The sequence below is a fragment of the Mauremys reevesii genome, linkage group 7 (genome assembly GCF_016161935.1).
Source record: "Mauremys reevesii isolate NIE-2019 linkage group 7, ASM1616193v1, whole genome shotgun sequence".
Classification (NCBI taxonomy): Eukaryota; Metazoa; Chordata; order Testudines; family Geoemydidae; genus Mauremys; species Mauremys reevesii.
Window position 1 is genome coordinate 4,037,467 of NC_052629.1, and position 27,326 is coordinate 4,064,792.

General features: G+C 45.0%; 1 protein-coding gene across 1 annotated transcript in view; it reads left to right on the forward strand.

Moving 5' to 3' along the window:
- The window catches only part of SUFU (SUFU negative regulator of hedgehog signaling), a 124,106-nt gene that overhangs the window by 52,986 nt on the left and 43,794 nt on the right, over nt 1-27,326 (forward strand). Inside the window, 4 exon segments of the mRNA XM_039481296.1 lie at nt 8,667-8,809; nt 10,531-10,616; nt 13,784-13,856; nt 22,081-22,234. Coding sequence (XP_039337230.1) covers nt 8,667-8,809; nt 10,531-10,616; nt 13,784-13,856; nt 22,081-22,234 — 456 coding nt within the window.

Sequence of the window (27,326 nt, forward strand, 5' to 3'; positions counted from 1 at the left end):
TTTCAAAAAAGTCCCATCCATCACAACTATGACCAAGACCCTAAACAGAGTTTGAAAATGGGAAGTAGAAGGAGAATAGACGATCCTTAACCCTGTCAAGTAGATGAAGAAATGACTCACTGCCTGTAGAAAAGGGGTGGGAATGTTTTTGCCCTTCAACCAACTTCCATCAATTTTGAATAAAAGCAGAGTGACTAATTGAGCAACACCTATTCAGCACCAGAACTGTGCACAGGGCTTTCTAGACTAATGAAAGATACACTGTCCTGCAGAAATTTAGTCTATATTTAGAATAAGCATGATGAGAGAGAACAGCAGAAGGGGGAAAGCAGTCTAAAGGGCAGTGTAAGATTGTACAGTTGGGTGACTGGTTTGCACCTTGATGTCTCTGGTTTTTATACACTTTGTAGTTTTAAAGTTAAATTTAACTTGAACTTTCTCCATTCCTCTCATGTCTTTGTGAAACATGCCCATGGTGAATGAAGGATATGAGCGCAGGAGACTAGAAGAGATTAGGCATTGGTGATACTGAGGGGCACGTAGGTGTGGGGGAGTAACAGGGCGTATCAGACCCACACTGGAACAGCGAGGGTTAACCCTTCTCTCTTGGCTAAGGAGGCCACGCCCCCTCGGCTCTGCTGGGCATGCTCCAACTGGACACAGGATATAAAAGGCAGCAGAGCCGCTCAGCCTGGGCTGGCCACTGGTGAGGAAGGAGGTGCACTGCTGACTCCTTGGGGAGGAACATCTGCACTCCAGGACGCAGAGGCCAGCCAGCCAACCAGAGACAGACCCCAACTACAGGCTCGGGACACCGCAGAGAGGGGAGAGACTGTGGAGACCCGGAGGTGGCAAACTGCAAAGAATCGGGTAGGAAGCGACCCAGGGAAACTGTGAGGAAACGGTTGTAGAACCGGAGATAGGCTCTGCACGTTTCAGTAGTATCCCCCTCAGGCTGGTGGTGGGCAGCCCCGCCACCGACAGAGCCATGGGTGGGGACCCGGTGGAGAGGGTAGGTCTGGGTCCCCCTATTCTGGTCACTGCCCACCCCAGGGTGGTGGCCCAACTCCCCTGCACTATTGACTCTGGCCACTGGGCTGCACTGCTCTGAGCGCAAGGGCCAGGCTACGAACTAAGGCCAAAGGACTATGCAGCCTGAGACTGGGGGCTACTGTAATGCACTTCTCCTCTGCCCCCAGAGAGTGACGGGGTGTATCAGCCCCACAACAGGGACTGTCATTGAGGAACAAGAAAATGCAGAATGTGACATTTCTGTTTTGTATCTGATAAGCAGTAGCTTTGACCAGAAAAGTTATTGCAATGAAAAATGTTCAGGTAGTGAACAAACATTTGACTTGCTTCAAAGCACCAGCTTCTTAAAAGAGCTATGTTATAAACTATCCCAGCAGCTTTTCCAAGATCTAACTGCCAATTACACTTGTGTAAAGGGAACTTTTTAGTCTCCTTGCAGTAGTATCACCTGATGACGAGCAGTACTACAAAGCTGGCATTATTACATTGACTTGGCAGGAGGGAGGTACTGATTTGAATGCAATGGACAGCTCAACTAATTGCAATGAGAGATTTTGTATATCCAGAGTGCCTGGCTACTAATCATGTTACAGCTCTCAATCTAAAACTCCTAAGAGGAGGTGGCTGAGAAGAGAGTGGGAGGGAGGGCAGGGTAGAAATCTATTTCCCTGGATTGAAACTTTCTCTGTGTAAAGCACCACACTTTTAAAATTATTATTATTATTATTATTGTTGTTCTTCTAAAGCTTTTTGTTAGATTAGGCTGAAAAGTTTTCTATTCACTTGTTTTGCACCAGCTGAGTTTGTTCTCCTTTTGTACTTACTTCATGTGAATATTCTAGTGAAAAAGGTTTACTAACCGGAATGTTTGTGGAAATGGCAGGTTTTTTTAAGCAGATCCTGAAGAATGGGTGTGGAAAAGCGAACTTGAAATGACGTGACCTGTTTCTTATTTAGAACTGGCACCTGTTAAATGTTGAATATGTTCAACAAACTGTTGGCAAAATATCGCCAGGCCACAGTTGTGACTTTGAATTGTTTCTCCTGGCAGTAATATTGCCTGTAAAATTGTGGCTAATTGCAAATAACGTATATTGGAGAAAAATCAGTTTTCTTCAAGGACAATTAACGACCAAGGGCAAAAAACAAAGGTGTGGAACAATTCACTGTGAATTATGTTCCCAGCTCTAGTTGTGGAGTTGTTGGATGGTGTCACTATGACAGACCAAACCCCTGAATTATGACCACTGTTCCAAAAAGGGGGCTCCATTGCTTAATGTGGGCTGTAAAATCAAGTTTGTACTGATAAGTTAAAGCTGCTGATATAGAGAAAAGTGGGGTAGATCTGGCATTACTGTCCTAAAGACATTGCGAAACATCAACACTGAGCTGGTCAAAAAAGGGAATTCCCATCCCACAGGAAATAGAGATTTCAAAAATTTTGTTTTGTCCCAATTGGGATGAAAAATAGAATTATACCTCTACCTCGCTATAATGCGACCTGATATAACACGGGTTCACGTATAGCATGGTAGCAGCGGGGCTCCAGTGGTGCTTTAAAGGGTCTGGGGCTCTGGCTGCTGTGGGGAGCCCCAGGCCCCTTAAATCACCGCTGGAGCCCTGCTGCTGCTACCCCAGGGCTGTGGCAGCAGGGCTCGGGTGGCATTTTAAAGGGTCCAGGGATCCAGCTGCTGCGGGGAGCCCTGGGCCCTTTAAATCTCGCTGGAGCCCTGCCACCCCTACCCCGATATAACGGGGTTTCAGTTATAATGTGGTAGGGATTTTTTTAGCGGGGTGGAGGTGTATTTGAATTTTTTGTGAAATGAAATATTTTTGTTTCTACCATATTGAAATGTTTCTAACTTGTCAATATTTGATAATACAAAAATTGAAACATTCACGTTATTATGTAATATAAAGTTGAAATGAAATGTTTTGATAATTTCCCATCAAAAATTTTGGAATTGATAGAAAGTGTTTTGATTTCATAGAATCGATGTTTTCTGTCAGAATAAACGTTGCATCAAACACTTTCAGCCAGCTCTAGTCAATACAAATACCTAAGAGCAATTGAGCACATTCCAGCCTGGTATAAAAAATTATGTTAAATGGTTTCTCAGGAATTTCCAAGATCCCCAAAACACTAACATTAAATGTTGGTTTCCAGTTTTAAACACATGTTTTCTTTCCAGTCCCCATTCATTATTCAAATCCACCTGCCAGTGCAAAGTATTTAGGGTCTTCGCCACAGCTTTCCATTTAGCTAACTCCCAGCACCCTTCCTGTGCTTTGTTCTAAGTGCGCAGATTTGATACATCCTTAAAGAGACGTTCCTAACTTTTTCTGGTTACTTAGCTTTATTTTATTTTTTTTAAAGTTAAATAAATTTCTTTTGTAAATTAGCTGTTTTTGATGTGTCAGTGGAGTTGTATAACGTGCTTAAAACATATAGTGCTGGCAGAGAACAGAGCATTTGGAACACTCCTCCATCCCCATCCTTCTTTACTTGTACGCAAGGTAAATCTCCGGTGCGTTGCATGTACAATTTGAATTACTGAGAGCAAAAGTCGTCTTGCTTTAAAGCTTGGTCTGTTTTGAGTCCCATCCCCCTGCCCTATTCCCATCTGTCTCATAGCTCCCATCCCACACAATTAGCACACCTCACACTGTCGTGCCAACCAATGATGCTTTCCTCCATTTAACACCACCACCCCCCCAAAAAAAATCCTCCAGAAAATCTCCTGGGGCACAAACATCCCAACTGGCTTCTTCCCAACTGCCAGGAGAATCATAGAATATCAGGGTTGGAAGGAACCGCAGGAGGTATCTAGTCCAACCCCCTGCTCAATGCAGGAGCAATCCCCAGACAGATTTTTACCCCAGTTCTCTAACTGGCCCCTCAAGGACTGAACTCACAACCCTGGGTTTAGCAGGCCAATGCTCAAACCACTGAACTATCTCCCCCCCCTTACTGCAAGTACAGATCGAATTCCTCACCTGCTATATAAAATTATTTCCTCTGGGCAAAACGGGGCTCCTGTTAGTTTCCTATAGGGAGAGAGTTAAAGTGGAAGGTGAAAGAAGAAAGGGCAGTCCTACCATGATTCGAGCTGTCAGTGCTAGAATGACTGTCCTGTGATTGGTGGGTCCTCTCTTTTGGTGGTAGTCAAGGAGGTGTTTGCTTTGTGGTAACTAATGGCTTCTCTCCACTTTTGTTATAAACCCCGCCATCTATCGTTTAGGTTCCAGCCCCAAATAAATATTTCTTGCATCTTGCAGTTTTGTTTACACATGCTTCCTAACAATGCAAAATATAAGAAAGAACCCCTTAGGGTATGGTGTAGTCAGCAGTTGCAAAAAAACTATTTGAAACCACCCAAACAGGAAAAAGTATATCTAAATCAGGGGTTCTCAAATTGGGGGTCGCGAGGTTATTACATGGGGGGGGGTCCACGAGCTGTCAGCCTCCACCCCAAACCCCACTTTGCATCCAGCATTTATAATGGTGTTAAATATATTAAAATGTTTTTAATTTATAAGGGGGGGTCACACTCAGAGGCTTGCTATGTGAAAAGGGGTCACCAGTACAAAAGTGTGAGAACCGCTGATCTAAATAATCCTAATCTGCATAGCCTGTCAATGGTTAAGAGGGAGCCATGACAGAGGACGTTAGAGGGGCTAGATATCATGCCAATGGGTGCAGTATAATCACTATTTCAACCCTATGGAAGCTTCCAGAAAAGCTACAAGGACATGGCAACCCCTGGCTAAGAGGTATCAATGGTTTACCAAACAACTCACTTATTTCTGAAAATTTGCCTGCTGTAGCTTATAACACCTATGAAAATCTTTCTCTTGCGGTAGTATTCTGTGCATTTGCCAGAGATTCCTATATAGCTGGTGTCCGGCTCTGTAACTCTGTCACACACTATTATGGAGAGAGATGTGTAAAGAACAGGAAGTGGTGGCTGCAAAATCACAAAAATTGGCAGAGGGAGGGAGTCTAGTGAGAGCCAGCTTGAGAAAACGTTCTTAGAGATGTAGTTGAGTATAAACCAAAGATGGTAAAAATGAGTTTGGAGATGATGAATTGCTGCACCTTTACGTTGATTCCCGTCGTATGGGAACAATGGAAGTGCACTGAAACAGAAAGATGCTGTTTGGTCCAAAGGAGCAGGTATCCGGTCAGCTCCCTTACACTTCTACTTGGTCCTGCCTCAGTGCGGGAGGCTGGAGTAGACGACCTTTCCAGGGTCCCTTCCTGAAGGTTTCTGATTCTGTGAGGCAGACCCCTCGAGCATGCAACACTTCACGTTGGGCAGGAAAGGTATTTCTCCCACTGCACCGCGTGTGTTTCCCATTTACCTGAGGTAGTGCCCATGGCCTGTTCCTGTTTGGGTTTGCGTGAGTATGCGAACTTCGTGAAGCTGGCGTACATACCACTTTTTTGGCATGCCTTTGGAGAGGGGAGAGAAGGCTTATGAAGTGTTGGAGTGTCTCATCAATGGTGGTATAGGCCATTTGAAGGGGGGCAAACGATGCAGGGGGCTTTTCCTTTAACTTCTTATTTCCATGCTTGTAAGGTTTTGGGTGGTAGGGAGTGCTCTGATGCAACCGTGACTGTGCCAAAACTTTGTTTGAATCTAATTTAACTTTTGATTGGAGAATCAAGCTTTGGGGTTTCTAGGTGTGGTGTGGGGCTTTTTCTTTTCTTTTCTTTTCTTTTTTTTTTAAATCTTGTCCATCTTAAATTCTCACAAATAAAGACTTTCATTGTTCTTGCACTTTTTCATAATGTGGTAAGTTTGAAGGGGGCCAGCCAGGGGAGAAGGTTGGTAGTGTCAGCTGTTACCTCCACACAAGGAAGTGGACCTAGATGGTGTATCTGGCCCTCTTTTGTTCCTATAATTTCTTGGCTCACGCTGTTGAAACTTCTCTAATTCAGACTTGCCTAGGTATAGCAATGGTTTCTGTACAAGAGCTCATCTCGCATGGGCTACGATTACAGTGCAGTGAATTAAGAGCAGAGTTTCAAGGCTAAACTCTGAATTTCCTGGCTCTTGTGGGTTTAAATTGGGGATCATGTTATTTGCACATTAGGTTTTTTGTGGTTTAATTGAGCAGTCAGTGTGAATTTTGTGGTGGGGTGGGGGGGCGAGAAAGAAAAACATTTTCTAAGTGTTCAGAGTTCGAATAGACATAAACAGGTGGGTTTCCAGCAGAGACATTTGCATTTGAAAACCTGCTCTAAATGGACTGGGATTTCCCAGGAGAAGCAGTACCAGCAGTGAAACTTAGCGATCGATCAGCATAGAATTGAGTGAGCATTTGATGTGCAAAATCTTGTGGCATAAAGACAGGGCCCAAGAATGAGCTCTTTTGTGGCTTTGTTTAATGCCTGAAAACTGTGACCAAAAGGCTTTTATCATTAAAAAAAATTGTTAATCGGCCAGATCTCAGTTAATCGTCTGGCTCACTGGAAAATATTGGAAGGATCTTTCATGAAATTGTAAACACTATTTATTTCAAGTTGTAGTTAAAAATAAACATATTGAATTTTAATACTTGGAAATCTTACTTCAGTTTTTATTTTACAATCTTGTTGTTGTCTCAGTAACCCTAAAAGAAGGGGGTGAGAGAGCCGTGCACTAAAATGTGTATCCCTCATTCCCTTCAGTTGAAGAGTTCAGGGCATTTAATTTTATTGTGTACAGTGTTAAACTGTTTTTAAGCAGCTCTTATCTGATGCTTTTTTTCCTTCTCTAGTTTGAACGTGTGAAATCTTTTCCCTTACTTATGACAACACTTCTGTTCCACACCCAACCTCTCTGGCCAAGTTGCCCTTGGTACTTGGAGTTTACTTTGATTTGATTTAAAAAAAAAAAAATCAGCTCTCCAATAAATGCAGCTGTAAAAGATGACTTCTAAACTTTGAGTAAACAATGGGGACATCTAGTGGAGAAACTAAGAATTGCCACAGTAAATTAGTCCAGAGCTCTTCAATCCATCATTGTCTGTTAGCTGATGACACAATTACAGGCAAACATCCTTTACTCAACAGGATTGATTCATGCCCACCCAAAGAGTGCCATAGAAGTCGGCAGGACTGCTCAGTGAATAAGAACTGAGAGGTCAGCCACGCAGATATTTATTTCAAAGGAAATGTTCAGAATGGTGGTCATGCAGCTGGAGGGTGCGGTAGGGAGGGGATACCACTAATGGTACAAAAAGGTGTGTGTGTGTGGTGTGTGAATAGTGGGGGTGAGAGAACTTCAGAGCAGACAACATCCCTATTCTGAACAGGATCACACTCTGATCCTATAGGCAGTATCCCAGATGGAACAGTACTTTAAAGTAACCATTCACATTTTCCTTTCTGCAGGATTAGTGTTCTGGGTGATTTTTAATTTTAAAGGAAAATGCTTCCTCTCACCTCTGGTACAACTGCGACATTAGAACATTCCATTGTGAGGACAGCAGGCTCCCTACCTTTTGAGACACTGCTGGCTTTATAAAACATTCCTACAGAAAGGGAAGGCAGTGTGATAGACTGTGATTTCACAGGCATGCACACAGTGCCCATATCCACTGACTAGATTGGAAACCCCATATTTGCATTAGAGGACAGAACTTCGTCTCTGGAATGTTAATTAGTACCTATGTCAAAGTACCAAGAACAACAAGCATGGAATGAAAACCAAACACAGGGTTCTCAGTTTACAAAATGTACAGAATTACCTCTGGTGGCATTCCCAGGGGAACCTGCTTATACTGAAGTGAAAATGTCTGAGTTGTGTCATTGCATTTCAGGATACTTCACTCTGGTTGTAGCAAGTGTCATACCTTTACTGTGAAGATTTCTCTCCTATATAAACAGATTCCATTGTGCCACTCCCCTGGAATACCTTGCCTAACAGCCGCCAGATACAGTGCATGGAGCTAATCTTCTCTCTTCCTCCTCTTCTGTCTGAGCAGGAGAGGAGAGAAATTGTCACACACTCATAGCAGGGAAGGGTAAGGAGGAATTTCTGGATCCTAATCTGTTGCAGTTGTCCCAGCATACAGTGACGTTTATAGCCATGGAGAGGCTTTTCCATCATTGTGGAGTGAGGTCAGAGGGCACTCTGCTATTCAGATTGCAGCACCAGAGTAGTGAAAACATGTAGTTGCGGGAGAAAATGATTTTAGCTTTTCTATCAGTCTTGTAACAGCCTAGCTATGAACTTCTGCAGATGATAAACTTCATCTGCCATTTGGCATCTTTTTCTTCATTATGGCCATGATTTGCAATTCAATAATACAATATAGCTAGATGCCTTTGTCTCGTTATAGTCTCTTTAGTATGTCCCTCCAAGAGAAATTAAATGGGTTACAATAATAGATGGAAGCAAGACAAATGCTCTTAGCCTGTCTTCCGGTGGTGGTGGTGGTCAGTCCAGAGCACTGTGCTTGTAGCAGGTCTGTGATCAGAAACAAATCACTTTTAAGTGTAAATTCAAATGCCTTAATGTTAGCTAGATAACCTTCCTTCTCTAAGGATGAGTTCCTGCAGACAATTCAAAGACCCAGCATGGGTGGATACTGGCTGCAGTTTTGTTACTAAATACCTTTTTGGTTTTTTTCCTTCTCCTCAGAAAATACCTTCTGTAGTGGCGACCATGTATCATGGCACAGTCCTTTGGACAACAGTGAATCCAGAATCCAGCATATGTTGCTGACTGAAGATCCTCAAATGCAACCAGTACAGACCCCTTTTGGGGTTGTTAATTTCCTACAGGTATAGTAAAGTAATGGCTGGGCTGGTCATCATTTTCTGGGAAGTAATACTTACCGTACAGAGCTGACATCACATTCTTCCCTGATGATAAATAGCAGCATTCTGCAGCATTTTCGGCTTAATGATTATTTGTCTGATTTCCACTTTTCTTCCTTCAGCTTTGATGATCAAGAGGTTTTGTCACTGAGGAGTCACAGCAGGCTTTTAGATGGGGATTTACCTGGGTTTTCACTTTTCTTTTGCTTATAACCAGGAGGTATCATCCCCTGCACTCTAGTTCTCAGATCAGGAATGGAGCTGTGTCCTTTCTGGGGCTGATAGAAAAGTAATTTGACCCACTGAAATATGTAGCCAGGTATTGAATGAACTATAATATGTATTTGGTCCAATAAAACTTGGATAATCAATGGGAAAATAAAACACAGTGAGCAAAAATACTTATGCTGGTGACCTAAATTATATCTAAAATATTATAGGCGCATCAGTAGGTGGCACCGTAGTTAAGGTTGCATTGAGATTTGCACTTAGAGCAAGAAACACTTATTGGTTGAATTTTAATTGCATATTTAATGGTTGAATTTTAGTCTGCAAATTTGATCCAAAACACTCTTCGGAGGCCAGTGAAATTTTCCATCTAACAAGCTAATGTTTAAGAAAAGTATTGATGTGCAAAAGAAACATTTTTTTAAAAAAAGACTCCTTGAAACATAGCCCCGAATCTCATTTCTTTGGGTTCTAGCTAATCGACAGTCTTCCCCCTTCGCCAAACGTCTCTCACTCACATCTTAGATCACTTATTAAATTTTTTAAATTGAAACAGTTCTTCCCCTTATTCAGGAGATCCTAACTGAGGTAGGCCAGTAAAACTAGCTGCTGCTCGCATCCACCAGCTGCTTTGATTTTTCCCATGCTACAGGGAGCAGCTTCTCCTGTAGGAAGAGCTCTCTTCCTTCCTATCCGTATCCCCTACTACTAATGGGGGTGGGGGTCAGGGATGAGACCAAGAGAAGCCTAAAGTTGAAGCCCATGTAATCAGAGACCCACAGCTTGCAACTCTGCTGCAAAGACACTGGCTCTCTCTGAAGTTCATCAGCAGGGAGTCCCCATGTGGTGGGCCTGAGGAAGTCCGTCAGATTAAAACTTGACTTTTGGGCTTTACTGTATAAGAGGAAGACTGGCTGGGGAAGGGATAGATAATGGGGGGATCAATAAGGTGGGCCAGGGAGCAAGGCTAAGCAATAGAGCTCCTAGCTGACTCCCTCCCTTCACAACTCTGCAGCCCCATCCCTCTGTCGTGCCCAGCCCACCTCCCTGCGTTCATGGATCCAGCCCTCCAACCCTATTCCCAAGGAGAACATTTATTTTTTCCCCTTCGTTTGTATGATGGTTTATTGTGGTTTTGTTTTGATCCATAAGAAAAAATTACCATGAAAATGAAGAAATTAATGAGACACTTTTCTATTTTAAAGTTTGATTGTTGTAGGGCATGTAGGAGGGGCAAGTTGAAACAGAGAAGCGGGGGCCATGAGGGCTCATGTGGACGACAGCTTAAAGGCTGGATAGTAGTTCCTCTGCACAAGCCCAGGCTTGTTTTATAGCTCCAACTAGCTTAAAGGAACAGCCTCGCGCCCCCGAATCTTACCCAGCCAACACTCACTGCATTGGCACTTGGTACGTTTGCACCTGTTGCATTGTGTTTAGTCCTTTTGTTCTTGCTCTAGATCGTTGGGGTTTGCACTGAGGAGCTGCATGCAGCACAGCAGTGGAACGGCCAGGGGATCTTGGAGCTGCTTCGGACTGTGCCCGTGTAAGTACAGCGCCCCACTGACTTCTGAAGCAAGTGCTCATAAATGCTTATCACCCCAAGCAGCCTGGCAGAAATGGTGCCTAACAGGAGGCAATGTTGTCACTTGTTTTTTATTTGTAACATGTAGATTGTTTATTTAAACTTGCTTTGTGGGAGGTGGGAGCTCAGTGCAACTCTTTCCTTACCTGCAGAGACGTGTTCAGAATAGAGAACAGTAACTCCTCACTTACCGTTGTAGTTCTGTTCCTGAAAAATGCGACTTCAAGTGAAACAATGTTAAGCGATTCCAATTTCCCATAAGAATGAATGTAAATGGGGGGCTTAGGTTCCAGAGAATTTTTTTTCCCGTACAGTACAGTACTATAGTTGGGAGGTGCCCCCGCCTTACCCCACACAGGGACAGCCCGCTGGCACTGGAGACAGTGAGGCAGGCAAGGAGGCTGAAGGTGCTGTACGCTAGGAGAAGCATGTTGCACAGCAGCAGCGGCAGCTTCCCCTGATCTGCAAGCACCAGGGGCAGGGGACTCAACCCTTGGCCCACCCATGCTACCCCTTCCCCCAAGCCCCCACCCTTAACCCGCCTCTTCTTCCCCTCCCCCTCCCCTTTACTCCACAGCTGTGTCCTTGCTCCTCCCCCCCTCACTCCCCTGCCTCCTGAACACTGCAAGCCAGCTGATTGCCCCGGGCAGGAGGAAGGGGAGGGAGAAGGGAGGTGCGCCAAGTCCTCGCTCCTCCCCCTTGCTTCCTGCCTGCGGCAATCAGCTGGTTTGCGGCGTTTGAGAGGGAGTGGGAGCCTTCGCGCCAAGTCCTCGCTCCTTCCCCCTCCTTCCTGAACGTGGCAAGCCAGCTGATTGCCACAGGAGGCAGAGAGAGAAGGTGCTGATCCATGGGGTCTGCCGGCAGTTGGGAGGTGCTGTGAGGGGGCGGTGTAGGTAGGGTGACCAGACGTCCCGATTTTATAGGGACAGTCCTGATTTTTGGGTCTTTTTCTTATATAGGCTCCTATTACCCCCCACCCCCGTCCCAATTTTTCACATTTGCTGTCTGGTCACCCTAGGCGTAGGGGAGCTGATAGAGGGGTTGCCAACTGTGTACAAAGCAGGCAGTCAAACGACGTTATAGCGAAGCATTGCACAACTTTAAATGGAGCATGTTCTGTAATTGAGCAGGGACATAAGATCGAAACAGCGTTAAGCGAGAGGACGTTAAGTGGGGAGTTACTGTAGAATGAGACATTCGACTTTTAATTTCCTTCCTCTTATGCCTGTGGCATTTTCTCATTAGTTCTTCTTAAAAGAACCAGATGCTAAGCCAGAATAATTTACTGAGGTGACCTTTCAATACAGCTCAAAATAAGAGGGAAGGAGCCTAGTTTGAGTACTAGCAAAGTTTGGACCGCATCTCTAGAAATGAACTACTGAGTCCAATCAGGTGGGCTAATTCACATGAGGAATGGTACTTATTTTCCTAGTAAGACTGGTTTTGTGTAATTTCCCTCTTGCAAAAATCCAAGTCAGTGTTGGGCAAAGAAAGATGTGGTTTTAAAGATATAAGAATTAGCAGCAGATCACTGTTACAGTATTTGCTTGCTAGGATACGCATCACTGGACGTTTTATTCAAATGTTTTTCTCATATCTTTAAAGGTGAGGAAGGTGTTGTGGTACAGTAATAGATCAAAAGGGTTTATATTAAATGTTTTTGCATGCACATGCCAGGGCTCCATTAAACTTCTCAGGCTTTTCTAGCCCCAACAAAGTGCTTTATTTTCAAAAGTCCAGGCTAGATATCTGGGACAGTCCAGATTTAGGCTGATATCTCTGTTTCACTCTGAACCCTTCCTCTCAGCACAGGGGCAGACAGTCCTTGAGGATGCCCCAGGGAGGAAAACTTCAGCATGGATGCAAGCCTTTTTCCTATGACCCCAAGACACTGAAACAGTGTCTGATCCTGACTGCTCAAAGTCTGCATGGAGCCATTTCATTCTCCTTGTTAAATGCTCAAAAAGACAAAACAAAGAGTGCAATTCTTTGACCAGCTCTACTAGAATGGGCATTTCTTTCAAATGTATCTCCAAGGATAGGCCAAAAACCAAGAAATACCCGTGTTTTGAAGCCAAAAGCTGCCTTGATTTTAGGTAACCAGGAATTGCATCTGTAATATCACAATTTTCAGGGATTGCAGTGAATAGCATCTCTGTAGTTAACAATTGCCAATCCCAAAGTGATATGATAAACCAGTGATCACCAATACATATCAGAAAATATGAAATACTAATTTTTACCATTTTAACATCTAGTGTAGAAGGAAAGTGTAAGGTGAACATTTAAGGCAAGAAGAGGTGTTTGATTGCAATAACATATTCGATGAGCAAATGAGCTTTTCCAGCAATTCTAGTAAATCAGTTCAAAAATACAGCTCTAAACTGACGTAGACCATCTATGCTGCTTGTGACCCAAAGTGAAAATTCAGGATGCCTCTTTTTGCAATAAACTGTCTCCCGTCACCTCTGCTAGGAGAGGTGTTGAGCCTTTCAACCCTCATTGCTAACAAAAGCTAAGGCTGCTCTGAACCATTTATGTGCATCATGGATACTAACCAGGCAAAATACAGGAACATTAGCCACAGTAGGAAGCTAGTTATGGTACTGAATGTGACACTGCTGATCTAGGATGGATTGACAAAGGTATTTAATCACCTAAGGCTGCAAATAGGCACCTAAATATTTTTGTCAATTTGGGCACTGATCTTGTTAAATTTAGCCTATGTGTAAACACTGAAATTTTACTTGGTTACAACTCAGTGCCTAGCAAGGCTAAAACTTAATTCAGTCTTGCAATGTAAATGGGATGAAACCATATTAACTGTCTTCCTGAGCTGTGCAGCAGCTCTGAACTTTGGAAAACTTAAACAGGATTCAAGAATAGGAGAGAGTCTCCAATGCAAGGCTGAGTAGTGTTGAGCACAACCATGCAGTAACCAGGTCATGCAGTATAATGCACTTTCATTATGTAATCGTGGATTTAAAGGGTCACGGGCACTCTGGGTCTTACAAGCAGTCCGTCCATTACCTGTTTCATCCAGGCACCTGTTCTGATTAAGCACCATAATAGTGGGAGCTCCTGGTCGGGGTGAGTAACTTTGGTTCACTGCCTTTCTTTCTTTGTAGTGCTGGAGGCCTGTGGCTGATAACAGATATGCGAAGAGGAGAGACCATATTTGAGATTGATCCACATCTGCAAGTATGTCTTTAGTTAGCCCCTCCCATTTTCTGTGAAGCTGAACTACTCGTTCAAGTGGATCCTCCCACTGCCCTTCTTAGTTAGGGATAATTCCTGTGTCCTCATTAACATTCTCTCTCAGGAAAAGTAGTTCTCATGATCAACTGTTGCCAGGCACAAAATTGAATATATCTGTTTAGTGTTGCTGTGCATTGTTGAACTGCTGCATTCCACCCTAGAGATGGCTGCATTTCAGCCATGAATGAATTGATTCCTTTAAGTGTTGCTGTAAAATGCTCTAGGACGGTGTTTCTCAACCTGTTTGATACCAGGGACCGGCTTGCTACCTTCCTAAACTGTATCAGGGAGATCTCAGGGACCAGCGCTGCTCCACAGGCTGGTTGTTGAGAAACACAGCTCTAGGATCCTTCAAGATAAAAGGTGGTACAGTTGTTGATGAAGGACCAAATCCTGAAGTCCTTACTCGGTTTGTCCAAATACTGTCTTGGTAAAAAATTCTCCCACCTTACAGGATTCTAAATTAAGTTGTCAGCTCAGGAAAGGGTGTCATTATAGACAGCTCATTCAAGTCCTCTACTCCATGTACAGCTTTTTTTAGAGGGAAGAGCAAACAACATGTTAGGGTACCTAAGGAAAAGAGTGGAAAATATTACACCTTGATGTGAATCAATGGTGTCGACTTGTCTGGAATAGTGTGGACAGTACTGTCATCCCATCTCAGAAAGGGTATTGCAGAGCTAGAAAAGGGTTCAAAAAGGTAATAAGAGCGATCAAGGGCGTAGAGAAACTCGTATGGGAAGAAATTGAAAAATTGGGGATTTTTATCTTACTAAGGGGATGGATAAGAGGGGATATAGGTATATAATCCACATGGTATAGAGAACGTGGATGGGGAACTTATCTCTGTTTTGTAACTCAAGAACAAGGGGATATTCAATTACATTTCAGTGTCAGACATTCAAAACCAATAAAAGAAACTTTCACACATGTGATTGGTTGTGGAACTCATTGCTGCAGGAAGTCATTGAGGCCAAGAATTTAGAAAGATTCAAAACAAAATTGGATATGGATTTCAAGCATTCTTAAAACTACAGTACTCACCTGGGGAAGTAAGGAAACAGATTGACAGAGCAAGACGGGTACCCAGAAATCACCTACTACAGGACAGGCCCAACAAGATAAATAACAGAACACCATTGGCCATCATGTACAGCCCCCAGCTAAAACCTCTCCAGTACATCATCAATGATATATAACCGATCCTGAAAAACGATCCCTCACTTCTCACAGACCTTGGGAGGCAGGCCAGTCCTTGCTTACAGACAGCCCCCCAACCTGAAGCAACTACTCACCACAGAAATACTAACCCAGGAACCAATCCCTGTAACAAACCCCGTTGCCTTCTCTGTCCTCATATCTACTCTAGCAACACCATCATAGGACCCAACCACACCAGCCACGCCATCAGGGGCTCATTCACCTGCACATCTACTAATGTGATATATGCCATCATGTGCCAGCAATGCTCCTCTGCCATGTACATTGGCCAGACTGGACAGCCTCTACATAAAAGGATTAATGGACACAAATCAGACATCAGGAATGGTAACATACAAAAGGAAGTAGGAGAACATTTTAATCTCCCTGGACATTCAATAGCTACTTTTAAAATCTGTTATTCTTCAAAAACAAAAACTTCAAAAACAGACTTCAAAGAGAAACTGCAGAGTTACAATTCATTTGCAAACTTAACACCATTAATTTGGGCTTGAATAGGGACTGGGAATAGCTGGCTCATTACAAAAGCAATTTTCCCTCTCTTGGTATTGACACCTCCTCATCAATTATTGGGAGTGGACCCACATCCACCCTGACCGAATTGGCCTTCAGCACTGGTTCTCCACTTGTAAGGTAACTCCCTTCTCTTCATGTGCCAATATATATTTATGCCTGTATCTGCAATTTTCACTCCATGCATCTGAAGAAGTGGGTTTCTTACCCACGAAAGCTTATGACCAAATAAATCTGTTAGTCTTTTAAGGTACCACCGGACTTCTAATTGTTTTTGTGGATACAGACTAACACGGCTACCCCTCTGATGCATGGATTTCAAGTCTATCAAGAAAGTTGTTATAAAACAAAATTTGAAAGGATATTAAACCTCAGGCTTCAGGGTTTAAGCCAGTCTAACTACTAGAGATCAGGAAAAGACCCTGATGCACCTTCCTCTGGAGCATCTGTTACTGGTCATTGTCAGAGACATGATACTGGACTAGCTGCGCCATAGATACGATTCATTATAACAATTCTGTGTTTCTCTGACATCAGTAAGAATTTTGCCTTAGTAAAGAATTCAAGATTTGGCCCAATATAACAGGTTTTACGTTAGCTATTCCATTTGTCTTATGGTCCATACATCTATGTCTAATTGTCCTACGTAACTATTCAATATCTTTAATGTGAAAGCTTGTATATTAAAAAACAAATTATATTCTTTTTTTTCCCCCAGGGGCATGTACATTTAAAACCCTAATCAAAATCTGGAAGAAACATAGTTCCACAAATCCAACAAACGTGTGGTTTTTTGTGCTCAGATTTGACAGTGGTAGGCACTAATACAAAACCTTGAAAGATACATAATCTCTTACCATGGAAATGCATGTCTGAAACATAGATGTTTAACAGTGGAAGCAACACTACACAGAAGCTTATGGCAGATTGTAAAGAATCCTTTTTCATTAGAATCTATAGAGAATAGAGGCAGGATTAAATGAACCAAACAGGAATCGGGCCAAGACAAAGATTAACACCCCTACTCGTACGGGAAATGCCATGGGATGTTGAATGAGCCCAAGTGAACTTCAGTTTTACATTTTATATATTCCACAGCACTACCAGCAGCTCATCATGGTTAACCCCAAGCTGGAGTGTTGGTTCAGTATTAACTTGGTAGGATGAGGGGTAGGATGCCACTTTACTGAGTCACAAACTCAACTTCTTCCAGCACCCTTTTATCATGGCCTCCCATGAAGTGCTGATCAGGGCTGACACGATCTGAAAAGGTCACAACCTGAGGTATGGGAGTATAGTTCTACCTTGGTATTATTTTTGTTCTTCCACTCCAGTTAGCAAGATTTGATTATTAATTTTAAAAGCTTGTCTGTAACATTTAGTTTCTACCTCTGCTTTCCACGCCGAGACAGTGCTAGACTATTCTTTGCACAATGGTGCCCCCTAGTGCCCACATGTTTATTCATACAGGTTCTAAGTAAAAGTGTGTTTGGGGGTGGGAACCAAATTTCCTGACATGCAAGTCAGCCATGACAAGCTGAGGTGTAGAAGTACTACTTTTTTCCCATCAGGCTCTGACTGTGCTTTCCCTGATCTGTTTGGGTCATTGATCTATTTGGGTATAAACAGTCTACATCCTCGGCATCTCCTGCCCCTGTCCTATCCAGGTGCATACAGAAGCAGATGAATGCATGTTTCCTGCCGTGCTGCAGAACAGAGGCTCGGCAGAGGGCTGTGCAGGCATAAGCAACTGCTGCTGTGTTGAGTACCGTGCCAGGCCCATGTTTAATGTGTGGCAAGTTAAAGAAGTATGGGCTGGATGAATGGACTATAAGGTGGATAGAAAGCTGACTAGATTGTCGGGCTCAACGGATAGTGACCAATGACTCCATGTCTAGTTGGCAGCTGGTATCAAGTGGAGTGCCCAAGGGTCGGTCCTGGGGCTGTTTTTGTTCAATATCTTCTTTAATGATCTGGAGGATGGTGTGGACTGCACTCTCAGCAAGTTTGCAGATAACACTAAACTGGGAGGAATGGTAGAATATGCCGGAGAGTAGAGATAGGATACAGAGGGACCTAGACAAATTCAAGGGTTGGGCCAAAAGAAATCTGATAAGGTTCAACAAGAAGTGCAGAGTCCTGCACTTAGGACAGAAGAATCCCATGCACTGCTACAGACTAGGGACTGAATGGCTGGGCAGCAGTTCTGCAGAAAAGGACCTAGGGGTTACAGTCGATGAGAAGCTGGATATGGGTCAACAGGTGACCTTGTTGCCAAGAAGGCTAACGGCATTTTGGGCTGTATAAGTAGGGGCATTGCTAGCAGATCAAGGGATGTGATCATTCCCCTCTATTCAATGTTGGTGAGGCCTCATCTGGAGTACTGTGTCCGGTTTTGGGTCCCACGCTACAAGAAGGATGTGGAAAAATTAGAGTCCAGCAGAGGGCATCAAAAATGATTAGGGGGCTGGGGCACATGACTTAAGAGGAGAGGCTGAGGGAACTGGGATTGTTTAGTCTACAGAAGAGAAGAATGAGGGGGGATTTGATAGCTGCTTTCAACTACTTGAAAGGGGGTTCCAAAGAGGATCGATCTAGACTGTTCTCAGTGGTAGCAGATGACAGAACAAGGAGCAATGGTCTCAAGTTGCAGTGGGGGAGGTTTAGGTTGGATATTAGGAAAAACTTTTTCACTAGGAGGGTGGTGAAGCACTGGAATGGGTTATCTAGGGAGGTGGTGGAATCTCCTTCCTTAGAGGTTTTTAAGGTCAGGCTTGAGAAAGCCCTGGCTGGGATGATTTAGTTGGTGTTGGTCCTGCTTTGAGCAGGGGGTTGGACTAGATACCTCCTGAGGTCCCTTCCAACTCTGATATTTTATGATTATATGACACATACAGCAAGTGGTGGGCCTCTGTGAGCTGCATGCTCAGAATGGGGGTGTGGAGGCTGAAGTTGCATTGGGTGGTGACAGTGATTGGAAATGTTTCTCAGGAGAAAACCTCCCCACTTTCCTGAGAGCTGGTAGTAACTGCCTAGTAACTAATGAGGGGTCTAACCTGTGTTTAGATTGCATTGTCTTGTGTGGGAGGGGAGGTTTGTCTTTATCACAGTGGTTTCCAACCTCTTCCAGACAACTATGTGTTAGCCAGGCTTGGGACCAAATGCAGCCCGGGCATAAGCAGACATGCTTCCTGTTTGAAGTTAATGAGAATTGTGCCCAGTTAAGCCAGGGCTGAACTTAGTCCTAAGAGGACAGCTCTATACTCAGCAGTGTTGGTTGCCTCCGGCTGAGTTGTGTGGATCTTGGACTGCTCTGAATCCATCTCACAATCACAAGAACAGTCCACACTGCTTTGTAGGTTACAGCATATGCAGTTGAGTGTGAGTGACAGAGGTACATCAGGGATTAGCAGAGATGCTTCTTGTTATGGGACTGATCTTGCAAATTGCTGAGTGCTTCCAAGTTTCCCATGGAAGTCAATGGGAGTTCAGTACGCTAAGCACCTAGCAGGATAGAACTCTAAGGCAGAGATAAGGAGTCATCATTGCTGATACACACTCCAGTATGTACCACTTGAAGAACCATTCTTTCACTGAATGCCTGAAGTTGCTGCTTCACAGTTTGCTAGGCTTCTCGCTCCTACTGAGATGTCCTTGAGGAACGCATTGAAGCAGAGACGTTGGTAGCACCACTGAAGGATGCTAGCAAGGGAAGGGAGAACCTGACTTTATCAGTGCTGGGAAATTTGTACTGGTTTAGTGGAACTCTTAGAGATGGCATCAGTTTTGCCTATAAATAGAATGACTTTCCCCCTGTTGAGCTGACTCGTAGCCCTGATCCTTATGTCACCAGTCCAGAGCATGCAGGGACCTCGCAACATAAGCAGGAATTTGGTAATTGCAGACATTAAACTTGAGGTACCTCTGAAGGTGAGGATGGGGTACGTAAGTAATGCAATGTAAAACTGGATAGAAACGCTGGTGGTTGATGTTTACTTTAGCTTGGAGTCAGCCTTTTCATAGAATATCAGGGTTGGAAGATACCTCAAGAGGTATCTAGTCCAACCCCCTGCTCAAAGCAGGACCAATCCCCAACTAAATCATCCCAGCCAGGGCTTTGTCAAGCCTGACCGTAAAAACCTCTAAGGATGGAGATTCCACCACCTCCCTAGGGAACCCATTCCAGTGCTTCACCACCCTCCTAGTGAAATAGTGTTTCCTAATATCCAACCTAGACCTCCCCCATTGCAACTTGAGACCATTGCTCCTTGTTCTGTCATCTGCTACCACTGAGAACAGCCAAGCTCCATCCTCTCTGGAACCCCCCCTTCAGGTAGCTGAAGGCTGCTATCAAATCCCCCCTCATCCTTCTCTTCTGCAGACTAAATAACCCGTTAGGTAATAACTGGAGATATACCAATCTCCTAGAACTGGAAGGGACCTTGAAAGGTCATCGAGTCCAGCCCCCTGCCTTCACTAGCAGGACCAATTTTTGCCCCAGATCCCTAAGTGGCCCCCTCAAGGATTGAACTCTCAACCCTGGGTTTAGCAGGCCAATGCTCAAACCACTGAGCTATCCCTCCCTCAGCCTCTCCTCATAAGTCATGTGCTCCAGCCCCCTAATCATTTCCGTTGCCTTCCACTGGACTCTCTCCAATTTGTCCACATCCCTTCTGTAGTGAGGGGCCAAAACTGGATGCAATACTCCAGGTGTGGCCTCACCAGTGCCGAATAGAGGGGAATAATCACTTCCCTCAATCTGCTGGCAGTGCCCCCTACTAATACAGCCCAATGTGCCATTAGCCTTCCTGGCAACAATGGCACACTGCTGACTCATATCCAGCTTCTCGTCCACTGTAACCCCTAGGTCCTTTTCTGCAGAACTGCTGCTTAGCCAGTCGATCCCCAGCCTGTAGCAGTCATGGGATTCTTCCATCCTAAGTGCAGGACTCTGCACTTGTCCTTGTTGAACCTCATCAGATTTCTTTTGGCCCATTCCTCCAATTTGTCTAGGTCCCTCTGGACCCTATCCCTACCCTCCAGCGTATCTACCTCTCCCCACAGTTTAGTGTCATCTGCAAACTTGCTGAGGGTGTAATTAATCTCATCATCCAGATCATTAATAAAGTTGTTGAACAAAACCAGCCCCTTTTAAACCACTGCAACGGCAAAGAGGCTTGCACTGACAATCTGGAAACTCTGAGGATACAAATACTGCATGTAAGTTTCCATTAAAATCTGATGACTGAAAAACAAAGTTCAGAGCACCTAACATCCAAGCATGCTTGAGTCAGTACACTGAAGCAAGAACTCTATTTAAAATGTGGGTGGAGCTGACAAAACGGTCACTTTTTTACTATGTACAAATTGAAACCAGGAAGAAAGTTCCACACTTGCATTCAAATGCATACAATGAATAGAAGCTGAGTTCATCTCTGCATTTCAACCTTAAAGTGAAAACAGCGAGGAGTCCTTGTGGCATCTTAGAGACTAACACATTTATTTGGGCATAAGCTTTTGTGGGCTAAAGCCCACTTCATCAGATGCCTGGAGTTAAAAATACAGTTGTGTGTGTGTGTGTGTGTGTGTGTGTGTGTATATACACACACACACACACACACAGTACATGAAAAGATGGGAGTTGCCTTACCAAGTGGGAGGTCAGTGCTAACGAGGCCAATTCAGTAAATTTGTTAGTCTCTAAGGTGCCACAAGGACTGCTTGTTGTTTTTGCTGATACAGACTAACACGGCTACCACTCTGAAACCTTAACGTGGTTTGGCTCAACCGCATCCCCTAGTGGTAAAAGCTGGAAATCCAGAGTAAAAATAGTTCCTTCACTAGGTAGTCCTACACTTAAATTTTTGGCTGCGGCTCAAAGTCTGAACGTTGCTAGCAACAAATGTGTGTGTCCTGGAAAACTTGTGGTGTCTAAGAACATACAGTAGTGTTAGTCAGCACTTATTATCTGATGTCCAAAAAGTCAGGTGTGGACATACCCATTGTGTAAACCTCACCAGAGTAGTCTCGTGTGCTGGGAAATTCTAACTCCAGAGGTGCAAGGCATTCATGTGTTTGTAATTAAAGGGAGTGTTATGCAAAACCTCAGAGAACATTGCACAAAAAGTAATTGCTCATTGCTACATTCATTGAGGTTATCTGTGGTTTGTAACATTGATACACGGTTAAGAATTGAATGAAGAGCGGAAGTAATCTGGTCATTTTGCAGAGATAGTATATTCACGCTTCTTGTGCTTTGGGTCTTTTAGAAGCGTGTCAGAGATCATAGCTCTAGTCACCCGGGAGCTGATTTGGAAAGGAGCTGTTTTGCACTCAGCTGGTAACAGGTGCACTGCAAGACTGTGCTTCTGACAGCTGCTTAGATCCAAACCACACCCAAAAAAGTCATGGCTCTTGGGATCTTTTTAAGCAGGAGAGAGTCGATAAAGGGATTGAGACAGATGGTTCGAACCTGAGTGGAGTGAGCGCCAAATGTGCCTGGGATGATCTGAGCCGGCCCCCAGAGGATGACGAAGATAGTAGAAGCATTTGCATTGGAACGCAGCCACGACGGCTGTCTGGGAAAGGTAAGAGGGACCTGACTGAGTCAGTCCCCTTCTCTTCCTCCCCCTCCCCCCGATATTCCCCATGTACTTGAAGCATTTGGTTTGCATAGCGTTAGGACTATTCTATAGAGCTCGAAAGTTCACATTAAAGTTGTGCCCAATCTTGGGGTTCATTGCAAACCCCAACCCTGCTCAACTTCACCCTCTTCAGGGAAGGAGGGAATTTGTTGTTTCAGGTGACTATCCGAGTTTAGCTTTGTTTGGGGTTAATTCCAATCGGAAAGCCCAGAGTAAAACTCAGGAAGCAAGCCCATGTGATGTGAAACCAAAAAGGTTCATCAGACACCTGTGCACAATAGCTGTTTCCCCCACCTGGCTCTAATTCTAATATAATATTTCCAAGTATTGGCTGTCAACTTGGACTGACATTGCTTGTCGCAACAATAACTCAAATGGTACCTGTAAATAAGGGGCTCTGGAGAACAGTCTGAGAACATTGGAGGCCTTTATAGTGACGTGGCATTTTGGGTTACACATGGGGTAGATGTGCACACGCGTGTGTGTAATTTAAGTCCTGTTTAAATGAGATCTTTCAAATCCATATAGATTTATTACAGTAAAATGTGTGGAAGTCTGATTTATAGGAGGAGTTGATATTAAAAGCAAGTAATGATGGTTTCTGTAGACATCAATTAATATTTTTCTTGTCTTTCCTTTTTTTAACTGAGAAATGCAGTCTTGGGGGTATGTAAGTCATAGTACATAAGACACCAATTCCTCCGCCTCCTCCACAGTCCCCCAAATGAAAAATCTGGGAGATCTATACAAAGACATATTTATGTTATGCCCTTCCGATGATTCTGAAATGCTTTATATAGAATATTTCACTCCAACTTTTCACAAAAGTAGGGGGAGCGTCTTAGGAAGGCTTGAATGCAAATTTCCCTGTAATATATTTGTCTATCAGACATTATTGAAAAAATGTAAAGGTTAAGGACTGCATCGAATGTGTATTTGAAGCTAAATGTGAAAATTAAGTTTCAGGATGAACTTTTGCCCTGTGTAAAATTCTGTTCAGTTCCTTTCTTTCTTGGAGCCCACTCACATGAATGTGTTTAAATTAACTGACAGGCTTGCAAAGCCAAATGTAGAAGTTTAGGGAGTCATTTTTAATCTGATAAAGGGATAAACTTCCATTGTGTCACTTGGTTTGGAAAATTCTCAGCATCAAAGGGTTAGCCCTGGTCTACACTATGAGTTTAGGTCGAATTTAGCAGCGTTAGATCGATTTAACCCTGCACCCGTCCACACTATGAAGCCGTTATTTTCGACTTAAAGGGCTGTTAAAATAGATTTCAGTACTTGTAACGGGTCAGACTCACCCCCGCGGCACCTCCTGCTGGTGACTCCGGGAATTAGCTCAGTCCAGCGCTGGAGCGCCCTCTGCAGGCCGGTGAGCCGCTTGTCCTCTGGCCCCCGTGTCCCTCCCTGGACCCGGTGCCCTTTCACATGGGGTGCTGCCCCCTAGCAGTAACCCCTTTCTCTGGGTCTCCCCTCCTTGGGGAACCCGCACCCTCTATGGCCCACCTTGCCTCAGTATTGGCTTCTGCCAGTCATTGTCCAGCCCCACACTCTGGGGCAGACTGCAGTATCAGCCTACTCATCACAGGCAAAGGGGTTTGGACCTGCTCCTTTGGCCTACCCCTGGGCTGCCCTCTGCAGCCCCCAGTACCTGTTAGCCCACTGCTAGGCCGCAGCCTGGGGCTTTCCAGGCTGGAGCTCCCCAGCTCCTCAGCCTTTCCCCAACCCTGCTTCACTCAGCTACCCGGTCTCTAGCTCCCTGCAGCCAGGCCCTTCTCTCTCTGAAGGCAGAGAGAGACTGTCTGTACTTCTGGCTTCCCTGGCCCTTTATAGGGCCAGCTGTGGCCTGATTGGGGTGTGGCCCAGCTGCAGCCACTTCCCCAATCAGCCCAGCTTTTAGAGCCGCCGCTCTCAAGCCCTGCCAGGCCACTTTTTAAACCCCTCAGGGCAGGAGCAGGCGTCCACCCTGCTACAGTACTCCTCCCCCCGATGAGGGGATTAGCGCTGAAATCGACCTTGCCGGATTGAATTTGGGGTAGCATGGTTGCAATTCTACAGTTTTGGCCTCCGGGAGCTATCCCAGAGTGGTCCATTGACTGCTCTGGACAGTGCTCTCAACTCCGATGCACTGGCCAGGTAGACAGGAAAAGACCCGTGAACTTTTGAATCTCATTTCCTGTTTGGCCAGTGTGGCGATCTGCAGGTGAGTGCAGATCTCATCAGCAGAGGCGACCATGATGGAGTCCTAGAATCGCAAAAGAGCTTCAGCATGGACCAAATGGGAGGTACAGGATCTGATCGCAGTATGGGGAGACAAATCTGTGATATCAGAACTCCGTTCCAAAAGACGAAATGCCCAAACATTTGAAAAAATCTCAAAGGGCATGACAGACAGAGGCTATAACAGGGACCCACAGCAGTGCCGCGTGAAACTTAAGGAGCTGAGGCAAGCGTACCAAAAAACCAGAGGGGCAAACGGCCGCTCTGGGTCAGAGCCCTAGACATGCCACTTCTATGATGAGCTGCATGCCATTCTAGGTGGTGCAGCCACCACTACCCCACCCCTGTGCTTTAACTCCATCAGTGGAGTAGCATGCAACAGGGATGTGGATTTTGGGGACGAGGAAGATCGCTCACAGCAAGGAAGCGGAGAAACCGTTCTCCCCGACAGCCAGGAATTTTCTCTCACCCTGGACCTGGAGTCAGTATCCCTCAAACCCACCCAGGGCTGCCTCCCGGACCCACCAGGTGGAGAAGGGACCTCTGGTGAGTGTACCTTTGTAAATATTATACATGGTTTAAAAGCAAGTGTGTTTAATGATCGATTTGCCCTAGCATTCACAGCCAGTACAGCTACTGGAAAAGTCTGTTAACGTGTCTGGGGATGGAGCGGAAATCCTCCAGGGACATCTCCATAAAGCTTTCCTGGATGTACTCCCAAAGCCTTTGCAAAAGGTTTCTGGGGAGGGCAGCCTTATTCCGTCCTCCATGGTAGGACACTTTACCACGGCAGGCCAGTAGCATGTAGTCTGGAATCATTGCATACCAAACATGGCAGCATATGGTCCTGGTGTTTTCTGGCATTCAAACAGCATCCGTTCCTTATCTCTCTGAGTTATCCTCAGGAGAATATCATCATTCCTGGTCACCTGGTTGAAATAGGGTGACTTTTATTAAAGGGATGTTCAGAGGTGCCTGTTCCTGCTTCGCTGTTTGCCTGTGGCTGAACAGAAATGTTCTCTGCTGTTAGCCACGCGGTGGGGGCAAGGGTGAAGCGATCATCCCAGAGAATTGTGGGGAGGGGGGGGGGTTAGTTGGGTTTGTGCTGCACGTTAACCCAAAAACTGCAGCCCCTCCTCCTTTTAAATGGCCAACTCAGCGGCTGCTTGGTATGGGAAATGAGGGCGCTGCTGTTTGAAACCATTCCCACGTGTTATGAAGGTTAAAGAAGCCAAAAGACTGTGTCTTACCATGGCTGCCTGCAAGCCAAATTCCGTTGCCTGGCCCTTCTTGAAAGATCTCTCACACCAAACCGGCATACTCTCAATTAGAGGCAAAATGCAACCTTATACCGAAAGCACATGTGCTATGTAATGTTAACAGCAAGGTTTACCCTGAAAGAGTCTGCCCATTGTTCTCTAAAATGTAGTTAAAAAGACACCACTCTCCCTTTTTTTCCTCCACCAGCTGCAAATGTTTCAACGCTCACACTATCTTCTCCTTCCCAGAGGCTAGCAAAGATTAGAAGGCGAAAAAAATGCACTCACGATGAAATGTTCTCTACGCTCATGCAGTCCTCCCACACTGAAAGAGCCCAGCAGAATGCATGGAGGCAGACAATGTCAGTCCAAGAAAGCACAATATGAACGCGAGGACAGGTGACAGGCTGAAGATGATAGGTGATATCAGCTTGCTGACAGAAGGCAAGAGGCAATGCTGAGGCTACTGGAGGAACAAACTGATATGCTCCGGCATGTGGTTGAGGTTCAGGAAAGGCAGCTTGAGCACAGACCGCCGCTACAACCCCTGTGTAACCAACCACCCTCCTCCCCAAGTTCCATAGCCTCCTCACCCAGACGCCCAAGAACCCAGTGGCCGGGCCTCCGGGCACCCAACCACTCTACTCCAGAGCATTGCCCAAGCAACAGAAAGCTGGCATTTAATAAGTTTTTGAAGTGCAGTGTGGCCTTGTCCTTCCCTCCTGCCCCACCCCTCCTTGGCAGTTATCCCCCTATTTGTGTGATGAATTAATAAAGAATGCATGAATGTGAAGCAACAATGACTTTATTGCCTCTGCAAGCAGTGATCGAAGGCGGGAGGGGAGGGTGGTTAGCTTACAAGGAAGTAGAGTGAACCAAGGTGGGGAGGGGTTCATCAAGGAGAAACAAACAGAACTTTCACACCGTAGCCTGGCCAGTCATGAAACTGGTTTTCAAAGCTTCTCTGATGCGCACCGCACCCTCCTGTACTCTGCTAACTGCCCTGGTGTCTGGCTGCGTGTAATCAGTGGCCAGGCGATTTGCCTCAACCTCCCACCCCGCCATAAACGTCTCCCCCTTACTCTCGCAGATATTGTGGAGTGCACAGCAAGCGGTAATAACAATGGGAATATTGGTTTCGCTGAGGTCTATCCGAGTCAGTAAACTGCGCCAGCGCGCTTTTAAACATCCAAATGCACATTCTACCACCATTCTGCACTTGCTCAGCCTATAGTTGAACAGCTCCTGACTACTGTCCATGCTGCCTGTGTACGGCTTCATGAGCCATGGCATTAAGGGGTAGGCTGGGTCCCCAAGGATAACTATAGGCTTTTCAACATCCCCAATGGCTATTTTCTGGTCTGGGAAGAAAGTTCCTTGCTGCAGCTTTTGAAACAGACCAGAGTTCCTGAAGACGCGAGCGTCATGTACCTTTCCCAGCCATCCCACGCTGTTGTTGGTGAAACGTCCCTTGTGATCCACCAGGGCTTGCAGCAGCATTGAAAAGTACCCCTTTTGGTTTATGTCCTCGCTGGCTTGGTGCTCCGATGCCA